Source organism: Hyposmocoma kahamanoa, unplaced genomic scaffold (assembly GCF_003589595.1).
Source record: "Hyposmocoma kahamanoa isolate Upper Pololo Valley unplaced genomic scaffold, ASM358959v1 92, whole genome shotgun sequence".
Taxonomy (NCBI): Eukaryota; Metazoa; Arthropoda; class Insecta; order Lepidoptera; family Cosmopterigidae; genus Hyposmocoma; species Hyposmocoma kahamanoa.
In genome coordinates this window covers 5,145,998-5,158,658 of record NW_020654748.1, presented here as the reverse complement: position 1 = coordinate 5,158,658, position 12,661 = coordinate 5,145,998, and the positions used below count along the sequence as shown (strand labels likewise).

The 12,661-nt window shown below is 36.7% G+C and overlaps 1 protein-coding gene across 4 annotated transcripts in view; it reads right to left on the bottom strand.

The window, feature by feature from the left end:
* LOC113236813 overlaps positions 1–12,661 on the bottom strand; it is a 409,563-nt gene that overhangs the window by 36,159 nt on the left and 360,743 nt on the right. For all 4 annotated transcript variants that reach the window (XR_003310980.1, XM_026473010.1, XM_026473007.1 and 1 more), the window contains exon 12: positions 3,793–3,950. Coding sequence is in view for 3 of the 4 variants with exons in the window: in XM_026473010.1 (XP_026328795.1) it covers positions 3,793–3,950 (158 nt within the window). In the remaining variant the exon portion in view is untranslated. The remainder of the gene's footprint in view (positions 1–3,792; positions 3,951–12,661) is intronic.

The following is a 12,661-nucleotide window of genomic DNA, read 5'->3' as shown; positions in this document are numbered from 1 at the left end:
CCTGTACTTTCGGGTCTGGGTGTTTGTGGTATCGTCGTTGTTTCCGATTTTCATAAACAAATGCTTTAGTTACTTTCTTTGGGATCAGAACAACGTATGTGATGTTGATGTTGTCTAATATTTTGTGTATAAACAGTAATGGAATAATGTTTATGTTTTCTTCCATTTCTTTCGTACTGTCACGTCCTTGCTTATTCCCTTAATACACGCACTGTTTTTCACACGAGCCGTGTGTCTTTTCTTCAATTTCATATTTAATAAGTTTCGAATAATGTTACACATATATCTTCGGATGTCAATTCTCTGAAGAACGGTTTCTTAACAACTTTTGGGTCTTAGCGCTGCTTTCTGGCTTCCTCTCATAATCGATCGCCATTCAATAACCTTATCTAGTCTGGCCACAGTATATTCGTCTCAGAAATTCTTTTGGGGCTATTAACGTTCTAAATTGACAATGTCCGCGTAATTGCTAACACTTTAGGAAACTCAAAGAGATAAAGTATTATTCAAACTCAATTGGCATCACTAAATAATTTATAGCGCGCAAACCATCCTGTCGACTGCTACATTCAGAATCACAGATTCAAAACGCGTAGGTTTTACTTTAGTACTTAAGGTACATGTAATAAGGTTTTGAGATTATAAGATAAATCTCGAACTACGGCAAGAATGCTGTTCTCACGCGTATTCTTCGAAACTGTAAGAACCAATTTAGACATATTGATCCTTTCGTAGATTCTAAATACTGCTTCAAAACAAACGTTCAATATTTGTATGGCCTACAATTATTTATCTTTGAGTTTGGGTGTAATTTGTGGTTCTCTATGTGTGTGTCCATGGCACCCGCGACACAGGGTTTCCCTAGTGCGTGGCTATGTTGAGCGCACACAGCGTTATTATTATTCAATCAAAACTATCAAACGATTAATCAGCAGTACTCAAATATCATTTGGTCATTTGCACAATATATTCAAGGTTCGCAATCTTACAAAATGGTCGTATGACGTTATATATTTCTATATTAAATACATAATGGTGTTGTGTATACATGTTTATTGTATTATATGTATGTATGACTGTATTATGAATATGTACTGATATTCGTGTACTATTTATCTTATTTTAATGTTCTTTTTCTCTCATTTTCTCGTTTGTTTTTCTTTTATCACAGACAGGATTATTTATTTAATTTAATTTAAATTTATTCATTCCTATTTTTGTGTTTACTCTTAATATTATACGTCTATTTAATTGACTTAAGTCAATGGTCTATTTATATTATTTTAGTGGATAACTGTAATTGGCCTATCCAAAAAAGGTAACGTATGTTAAGGTTAGTATTGTATTAAATATGGCTGTTGTTATCCCAAATTAACTGCCTCGGTGGCAGAACGGTTACTATGCCATTTTACGTTACGTGTTACGACTGCCATGCAGAGGTCCCAGGTTCGATTCCCGGGCCGGGAGAAATAGCTGTATGGCCTACAATTGTTTCTCTCGTGAGTTTGTAATTTGTGGTTGTCTATGTGTGTGTCCATGGCACCCGCGACACAGGGTCTCCCTAGCGCAACATAGCCCCATGTTGAGTGCATGCGCTATTATTATTATTATTATTAAATAAAATAAAATAAAATAAAGTGGAGTGGAGTGGAGTGGAGTGGAGTGGAGTGGAGCGGAGTGGAGCGGAGTGAAACGGAGTGAAGTGGAGCGAAGTGAAGTGGAGCGAAGTGAAGTGAAGTGAAATAAAATAAAATATATAAATGGTCGCCAAACTGTAAGCTAACATTTTCATGTTTCACGAGTTTAAGTTTCGTATATAGCGTTCAGAAATGTTCTGTTCCTGGTATAAATTTATCAATAATTGCACAACAACTTCCACAGGGATTGTCCATTAATTTTTCCTTTTGTATGAAAAACACGACAAGAAAACAAAACATGTTTTGTATTCAAGACTGGATTGACGGGACGAACTAGCCGTGCACCTGGTGGTAAGCGACACGCCTATCCATGCAAAATTTTGAGGGGCAACTCCTTGTGAAAGAGTTCGTCCTGGGAAGTACTGCCGCCGTGGTCGCCACCTTATCTATTTCTGCTACCCGGCAGTAATGTGGGCATTACTGCGTTCTAGTTTTGAATGGTAATGGTGCTGGTGGAATGACAGGCACGCGAGACTTGTCAACTTATGTCTCAGGGTGATAGACGCAGTGGCAGTGTCCTTCAGATCTTTGCGATTTAAAACTCTGAGTGACACTGCAACTGCTATGGACAAGCGCGTCGCTTAACACCAGCCACACGATTTGTTCGCTCTGTCACTTGGTTTCATAAAAAGAACATAATTTTTTAAAAAAAAAAAGGAACCGACTTCAAACTTTGCTTATATGTACATACAAACTGAAAGTAAAAACTTAATAATCGAGTACCGGAAAGTACGCCAAATAGGATCATCCCTTAGTTTGCCACCCTTAGAGGTGGAATATTTTCTTCAAATTTAAATGACCAATACTCAAAGTTTTAAATCACAAAGATCTTAGGGGCGATGCCACTGCGCTCGTCATCCTGGAGACATAAATTGACAAGTCGCTTTTGTCAGTAATTTCACCAGCACTCTTACACCTCGAAACGGAAACGCAGTAATGCTCACATTACTGCTTGATGACAAAAATTGGTAAGGTGGCTGTATTACTCAGGATGAACTCTTTCATAAGGAGCTCTATTGTTACTAATAAGCTGGAAATACTCTAAATTTTCTAGGTTTTCCGTTTATTATTTGTCTTTATCAAGCGTTATAAAATAAGTTTATGAAGTAGGTACTCTTTGTAAATCGTCTTTGCTTTGGCGTAAAAGTTTGTGTTATGTACAATTGTACTGTGTTGGCAGTACTCCAGTTTTCAGCACATTTGTGTATCTTAACTGTGTTGTTTCCTTTCATTGTTCTTTTGCATATGTTGTATGCACTATTTGTTAAGTAGGATGGTCGTGTATAATATTGTAATTACTAGAGTTTACGAATTGGAATCTTAAGTAGTGTCTTTAATGTAAACTGTATCGGTAACGCTTTAATATCTAAGGACTGTAAATAGATATTACGTAAAGTATGAATGGTTTTCTTTATGTTTCTCTGAAAATCACCGACACGCCACACCCTAGCTGTGAAAGGGTGTTGAAATACCTATTGATATAAAAAATGTAAAGGGTGTCTTTTTATGTTTAGTGGTAGTTAGGGCGTATATGTGCTCAACTCTCGATTTGCAGTCAGATTTCATATGAATGTATATGTATGATATTGTCTCTTGTAAAAAAACTTTTTCATCTCACTAGCTCGGATAGATTTTTTTCTCATTAGAAATCTGCGCGCAAAAGCGTTTTCAAAGGGTTTTTGAAATTCGAACCTGACGATGGACTGTGGTGGACCTAACTTTTTCTTTCGATTAAAAAAAAACATAATGACACGTTCAACTATGCGACTTGTCGTACATTATTTTATTCTTAATAATGTTGACATTAAATTGACAACGATAACTAATTTTTAAAAGTTTGGTAAAATAAATTTGTTATAGTTCAACTGTTTGTCTTTCACCTACCACTTTCCTAGCTATAGTGAGGTGAAAAGTTGTGTGTTTCGCTCGACAGCAAAGTTGTTTCGAGTCTCGTTTCTTGACACCAAACTTTGCAGCCTTGCTCAAATAAACATTGTTAAATTTATAGAATGATCTGAGGACGGTGAAATAACGATGATCGAAGTGGTTAAAGCAGCGGAGTATTAATAAATTGAAATTGCTATTGTATTCTTACTTGTCCAGGGGCGGGACGGCGTGAGGTGGCGGGGCGCTGGGAGGTTTTAGACTCCTGAAAGCCTTAAGCCATTTGTTTTTCATACTGCCGGCTGATGAGGACGAGAGCTTGCGGTCCGTCGCGGCGCCGCTGTCTGCTTTTGCCGCGAACAGCTCTCTCTGTGAATTAGAATAGTGTTAACAGAAAAGTTTTTAGATGAATGGAGAAACAATGGCCTTGTATTGTCAGATAGACTTTATTATATTATTTATTATTAATATTAATTTATTTCAGGTAACAGCAACTCGTAGCCTACGTTAAACATTAGACTGAATAAATTTTATGTTTAATGAAGGCTATAAAATAAAAAATATGTAATTTAGTATTTTTTTATTTATAATAATGCATCCGTATTTACAAACAATTGCTGGGAAATATAGCGATTAACGTTGCAAGGTAAGTTTCTGTTTTATTGAAATTATTGTATTGTGTCAATTCTTAATAAAAGAAACAGTCAATAAAAATCTGTTTTAAGGGTTAAAAAAGTACAGGGTGGAAAGCACATTAAGCTGGACATTTAAGATTTAAATTCAACTCTATATCGCTTGTGACAAAAATAGTCCAAAGTGTAAAACTTTATGTACTCTCGACTGTACCAAGAAATAAAATTGACAAATATTCTTTATTACATTTTTGAAACGTATCTGCAGTTGTTAAAAAGGTAATTAATTATTATAATAGTCTTTAAAATGTTCAATGTGAGCTTTAAAAATACCAAAGCTGGTACTGAAAGTTAGATCATAAATACTACCTAACATCCAGTAGCCGAGAACCGGTAGTTGCACATTATCAACATATTTTAAAATTATAACTCAAAGGAAAATTCCGTTGCACTTTCCGTCGAGATTAAAGATGAAAGTGACGTCTTCAGTCCCGTATTGAGCGAAGCCGGCGGGACTAATGGAACGACAATTTGTATTAATATTGTGAAAGGATTTCTGGGCGTTAACGTAAATTATTATTTGTCAAAGCGTTAAATTTTAAGTGACATAAGCCGCGGGAAATTTCTATCAGGCCCATCTAATTGATGCTCTAGAAATTGTGACTGTGTAAGTGTTAAAGGTAGAGACCGTTCGGAAATTCCCCGGAGAGTATGACCAAATTCATATGAAAAAACTTACGGGTTCCCAAATGACCTTATGTCTCATAAAACAAGTACACGAAATGGAGGAATGGAGGACAAGAAAATAATAAAGGGTGGAAATAAAGTAGGTAAGTGGATTACACGATGAGAAAATGTCGACCTCAACTTGTAAGTATATTAACCTGGTAAAGAATGTGCTCTAAAAAGCCAGGATACGTCCGGAACAGACGTACATGAATGAAAGGTCTGAAGCGTTTTTAGAGGGTTACAGAAGAGGTCACGATCGTAGCATGTGAAAATTCGTAATTTCTGTCTATCTGACTAAAAATAGAAGTAGCGCTCCCTGTGCAAGAGTTCGTCCAGGGAAGTACTACGACTTTACCTAAATCTGCTGCCAAGCAGTAATATGAGCATTACTGCATTCCGGTTAGAAGGGTAAGGGTGCTGATAAAATTACATGCACACGGGACTTGTTAACATGTCTTAGAGTGACATGCACTGAATGTTACTGCTACTGTCACGGACAGGCGTGTCACTTACCACCAGGTGGGCTTGTCACTTCGGCTCATAAAGACTAAGAGCATTTGGGCACTATGTCCGATTCGTATCAGGGAGTCTACACTCGATCTCCGTCCGAAACAATTACTGCCAAATAAGCAATACTTGATCAAATGAAAAGACGCGTGATGCGAATGAAGCTTCATACTTGATACTTGTCTTTTAATTTTGTCGAAAATTACTTATTTGACAGCAATTGTTTCGGACGGATGTCGGACGGAGATCGAGAGTTGACCCCCAGTTCCGAATCCGGGAAATGATAGTCCGAAATGTCACAGGGATCATTTTATCTCTAGATGTACAAGCGATATTCTTATTTTCTCGGATTCGCATCGGACTTAGTGCACAAGCGACATCCGAAGTGGGTCCGAGTTTTCTAGATTTGTATAATCCCGGATTCGGAAGGAATACGAACCGGATGCAGTACACAAACGCGCTAACAGACGTTATATTATCGGAATATTTGAATAGTATCTTATTATGAATACGATCCATAAAAACTTTACGAATTCGTATCAAGTTGTGTGTCCATTTACGACTTTAGCAGCCCATAGAGAGTTGCGTGCAAGTTACCAAACTATTAAATTGAATCGTAGCTTGTATATTGGTTGCTACTCTGTCACTTAAAATGACGGTATTGTGTCGAGGTCACGATTAGGTTACGGAATTCTTAAACGAATAATTGATTGAAATGTAAAAGTTGGTTCGTGGTAAAAACGAAGTTCTGCCTGATCGTAGTAAATATTGTGTAACGTTAAAAAGAAGCACATCTAACAATTCAACAGTGGAGTAGCAGGATAAACTTTAACGTATAGCCACAAAAGAAAAGTTCCGAAATTGAAACAACCGATTTATTTTGTCCAAGATGATTGTACAAGTATAGCGGTCGCAAATCCCATGTGGTCAATTTTACTTAGGAACAACTGTAGCTAGTAGTCTCCTTTTTATTTCTACGCAATTTTCAAGGGAATATGAACTTTATTCCCTTGAATATATAAATATTACTCTCTGACCTCCCGAAAACATTCAGCGATCCCAATTTTTATTCAAGGTGGAGAACTGTGTGATGCAAATGAGTGATTTACATACCTTTCATTCGACCACCCTTTCACAAGTTTTTGAACTAAATTTTTTCGTCAACAGCTACTCTAAAGCCTATATTACACGTTGACGGAATATTAATTTAAAAAAAAATACTACTGTCACGTTAAGTATAAAAACGAAATGCAAAGTTTTTAACATTCATTCTTTTAATTTATTCGACATTGAAATAGCTATCAGATAGTGGGTATCATTGATTTGATTGTGGGAAAAACATTTTGTGTGGCAAATCAAAATAAAAATCAATTGAAAGATATTTATTTTTAAGTGTAATTTTTAATGTTTATACAATTGTCGTAGCGGAATGTGTTTTAATCAGTTTTAAAGCAATTTGTTTTTTTTTCCGGAAAAAAGCAATAAAATGAATATATGTTTACATAAATATATTTCTGAATAAATTGTCTCCAAGGACTAAAATTATCATGAGGCAAAATGCCAAAATATTACATTAAGAGCTTATTTGGCGACTGAAGAAGACAATAGACAAATCCTAGTACTTATACCAGAATTCCCAAGACATATTGGACATAAAATGGAATTCTGTGTAATTGAATACCCTAGCCAAGTTCTATCGCATTTCGTAAATATACTTACAAGTAAAGAACTTTCTCACAAGAATAGCTACATATGTCAACGGCAATATGTACAATTCAAGGATTCTGTAGAATACCGGGCTTCGCTATGCATTGTAGTTAATATTTTTTTAACTATCAAACTCATTTACGAGGTATTGTATAGAATGCCGGCCGTATATTAGGCAAAGCAGTACTTGAAAGACAAAAATCAAATTAGTAGGTAATTTCTGTTTGCGTTTTCGAGCTGGTTTCAACCCCTTTTGCGGGTTTACATTAGGTTAGTATATAAAAAAGTTGCCAGAACCGAGTTCGTATGCGTAAGCTAAATATTTAATGCTGTTAAATGTATTTAAAAAAACAAAGAAAATGTAATGTACTACCTACGTAAAAGTTGATTCCAACAAAAGAGTTTAAAAATTTATAGTAAGTTAAAGAATTATGGGATTTACTGTCAGATATCAGATATAATCATTTAATATAACAGTTTTGGTTAATGCATTAATAATAATAATAATAACGCACACACTTAACATAGCCTCGCAATGGGGAAACCCTGTGTCGCGGGTGCTATGGACACACACACAGACAACCACAAATTACACCCAAGCTTACGAGAGAAATAAAAGTAGGCCACAAATATTTCTCCCAGCCCGGGAATCGAACCTGGGACCTCTGCGTGGGCGTCCGGCATGGTAACCGATCGGCCACGGAGGCAGGCATTAAACAGTATGTTAAGTTTTATTTGTGTAGCATGCATATTTAGTGTATCTGTTTTTATTGCTACGAGGTGTAATATTTTGTTCGAAAAAAATTGTGATTTTTCTCAAATAAATATCACTCGTAATTTAAATACCAATTCTTTTTTTTATAATATCAAGTGACGGGATGGACAAGTCGTGCGCCTGAAGGTAAGCCACACGCCTGTCCATTACAGTTGCTGTGCCACTCAGTTTTAAATCGCAAGTCACTTTGAGATTGTAATTTGACCATCACCCTTACCCTTCAAAACCGGAATGCAGTAATGTTCACATTACTGCTTGGCGGCAGAAGTAGGTAAGGTGGCAGTACTTCCCTGGACGAACTCTTTTACAAGAAGCTCTACTGCTGCTAAATTCTGATTAGCTACCTCCCATACCATCTCTCACAAGATGCACTATTGTGACACTTGACTGTGCATAAAATATTCTTCTTAACGCACACGCACTTCCTATTTTACCTATATATTGCCTAATGCACGTGCGACATTAGATAGAATACCGGCTTATATATATTGCCGGTACTATATACTTGAGTTATCTATACTCGAAGCGCCCTAGTCAATAAATTGCTGGAAAAACTTGTTAGATAAATTATAATTTGAACTGTCTCCATTTTTAAAGGGGATATGTCAAAATTAGAGAAAAAAGCACGAGGGTTATTAAGGCCACTGCACTAAAACGCAGTTACATCGTGTTCTTGAGTCATTGATCAGATTTTATTCGGGTTAGAGTGAAGGCTATGGAAGGAAACCAGGCCATAAACCCTATAGTTGGTTGACGCTAGAAAGGACGTTGGGTCCCAAAAGACAATACAAACAAGGTGTTGGGATAGCTGAAAAAATAATAAAAATACCTATTAAAATAGACGGAATAACAGGGTACTGCGAACTCTTATGTCGCATTTAGACTTATCTTAAACCGTTACCATTCTTTTTAAGATACCAAGAGACGGGTCGAGCACCTCGTACTCCTGGTAGTAAGCGATACCACCAGCCTACCACGGTTACAGTGTTACTCAGAGCTTTAAATCTCAAAGATCTGAGGAGATCACTGTTTCTCGTTACCCTGAGACATAGCTGACAAGTATCTACCGTGTAATTTCATGTTTTCACCTATGTAATTTCACCAGCGTGCTTACCCTTCATAAACGGAACGCAGTATCCAATGTGAACATTACTATTTGGCGGCAGAAATAAGTAAGGTTCAAGCGTTCAAGCCAGTTCAAGTTGTTGCGTGAGCTTCAACACTCTCTATGAGACAGGCTTCGTGATAAGGTTTCTTTCAGCGTCCATCTATTTACTTTTATGTAAATTTATCGCTGTATGGTTTTGGAATATTTTAACTGAGCAAAGAATTCAAGGTAGGAAGAGAATCGTGTTAGGCGAAAATAAAAGCTGGGACAATAAAGCTTCTTATCAAGCCGGATGGCCTACGGTGAAATGGGTTATCTAAATAGTATTTCTTTTATTTTATTGTTGAAGAATTTAGCCTATAACGATAGTATCGCTTGAAGTTTTAAGGAATTGGGGTATTTAACGAGGCTATTGTTCTTCCGTACAAGAAAATATTACAAACGGGTTTGAAAGCATTATTACTTACATTTCATGATGGGGATATTACACAACAACATCTTTGATCGAAAAAACAATAAGATCCAGTAAACATGATTAGATAATATTGTGATGAAGAATAGATACACTTACAAAATTATACACTCATTACCTAGGTATAATATTGGAAAATTTTTATATAATCAAAGCTTCGTATAATATCTAAACAGAAAAATGAGAGTACCTAACTACCCTATTTGTAAATTACAAAAGATAAGTGGTAAACAATCCAACATAATCAACCAGGTTTGGTGTTGTCTTATGTTGTATGATTTGATTGACTGCTTATAATTTGTTTTATTTTCATATAACGCGAATATTTGAAGAAAATTATCGCTTCTTGTTTTATTATACTTTATAGTTTCGTTCCAAAGTATTACAAACCCATAACCACGCTAAACATAAGCAACTACCGTACACAGGTCTGCAAAAGTCTGTAAAAGTCTGTCTGCTAGATTTAGTTCATCCTACGAGTATGAAACGCTTAATCGATCAACGATTATTAAAACAAATGACAATCAGCACTTGAAATTACCACTCACATCATTGAAATAAACTTGTTCCAATCGCTGTCTTGTTTTGTTGGTTTTGCTGTATTCCGGTAAGCTTGATTGTCGCCGTACGCGCATCCGTTGCTCCCTCTCCATTGTCATAAGGTCAGATTTTTGAGATAGGACGAGGTAGTGAAGTCGATGAACTATATCCATCTTGCCTTAATTTAACACTAGATGAGTCACGAAAATATAGGACGAAGAGACTAACGGCATACGTTTATTTGGTAACTACAAGTGAAAGTATTCTAGATTTCAGAGGAAATGAGTGGCACGAAAAAAGTAATTTGGTCCGTTCGTTTCGTGGAAACGATAAGTTCTAAAAATCCCGATTCAGTAAACGAACATCGTAAATTGAACACGTTTCGTAATTATAATTTATCCAAAATAAAAAAGTAGAATTCGAAGCAAACACGTGCAAAATATGGTCACGTGAAATATCCCGACGCTCGCAATAAGGTAGGTACCTATGTCACATTGAAACGTCCCTATCAGGTACAGGCGAAAGAATGTAGAGATCGAATACAGTAAGAGGTTGATCTAGATATAAGAACTTGGTAGGTGTGAACCGCCTGCCAGGGCGGTCGAGACGTGACTGGGGCGGGCGCCGGTCTACGGCCGGATGTAGCGTGGCGGCTCTCTCGTCGCTCAGCAACGGTTTGCGAACAACACGGATCTCGTCCGCAATACATAATTAATTATAACAAATTATTTACTTCAGGTATCTTTACTTTTACCAGGTTTGGTTGGTTTCCACTAAGTTTTTGTGAAAAGGTGTTTTTCTACACAGTTGCTCAAAGTCGTTTTTTCTATAGCGGTTGGAAAGTTTTGTTATTTTACGATCATTTATATTTCTTTCGACTAAAGTTTTTATATTGTATACATATTTGTCTCACAAAAATAGTTAAACGTATGAACAAATCACAACAGTTTGTTACAAATACATATATCAGGAACCGTTGTGTAAGGTTATCCTTGACGAATATTGCAGAAACGTGACGATTAAGCCCTTAGATTAAAAAGAGTCGGCTCGTTTGCTACCACATATATTCCGCCCTAGTATATATCACCCACATCACAAAGTTTGGGGGATTCGACATGAGGTTATCAGACAGAGAACCAAGTTCGTCGACGTATCTGGTAGAATAAGCAATCTGAAATAATAATGATGATAATAGTAACGCAACACTCATAGCCCCGCACTAGGGAAACCTACTGTCGCGGGTGCCATGGACACGCACTTACCCCCCGTTTACACGGCATTGTATTGCACGTTTTTTTGCAGTATAAATCCGAACCGAAAATCAAAAACGATTTAGTACTCATCCGTCAGATTCCTCTTTCGTAAGATCATTTCTTTATTCCGTATAGGTCAGAAATTTGTTGCTCGTAACGAAACAGTAATTATCGTGATTCCTTGTCCGTCAGATTCCGCTTTCGTCAGAAATAGTTTTTTTTATTAATACTTTCGTCAAATTCCGCATTTATCATAAATTGTCAGTTCTTTTTTTTGAGAGTCAGAATGGCGGGTGTATCTTAACGAATCCTGACAAAATTGTATCAAAATTCAGTTACCTTTTTTGTACTATTTAGTACCATGTTTAAAAAATTTGTAAGAAATGATCTGACGAAAGAGGAATCTTGACGGATGTGTACTAAATCCATATGACGAAAGCGAAATTTGACGAAAATGTCATTATTGGTTGTCCACATTCGTTATTCCTGACGAACATGACCTGAAATCATAAAAAAAAACTATTTCTGACGAAACTGGAATATGACGGTTGTGTACTAAATCGAAAAAACAGTGGCGCATACATTAGATATATAACCTTTCACACGGTTTGTCCTGCAAAAAAACGCACATCGAATACTGCAAAACAACGTGCAGTGCAATGCCGTGTGAACGGGGGGATAGATAACCACAAATTACACCCAAACTCACGAGAGAAATAAATGTAGGCCATATACGTACTTCCACTGGCCTGGGAATCGAACCCAGGACCGCTACATGGCAGTCCAGCATGGTAACCGTTCGGCCACTGAGCCAGTTAAATATAATGACAGTGAGCTATAGCCAATAACTGTCGAAGAACTGATAACCGATGAGGGAAAAGAGTTCTTGATTGGAGACCATGACTCTGCAAACATAGCGTAGAACGCCCTCTGACCAAAGGGAGTGACGATCTGAGAAAGGCTGCTGGACCGGGCAAAATGGCGCACATTGGGAGAGGCCTACGTCCAACAGTGGACTGCGAAAGGCTGATGATTATGATAATAATACGTAAGTGTATATACCTACTTAAGACCATGTTTTACCAGTTTTCTTCGCGATTCAATTAGATAAGGACTAATAAAATTTCTATTGTGTGTATAATAAAACAATTGACGCATTACATAACTGAAGCCAATGACGAAATATAAAACTCAAGATCATCCTTGTATGTACATACATGAACAGTCATTTACTAAAACAAAGTAGACATATTCATAGTGGTTACATATAGAAAATACATAAGTTAGTTGTATCATTTATTAGTTAGGCAACCAATGCCCATACAATCTCACAAATATAAATAAATCTATGTAAAGG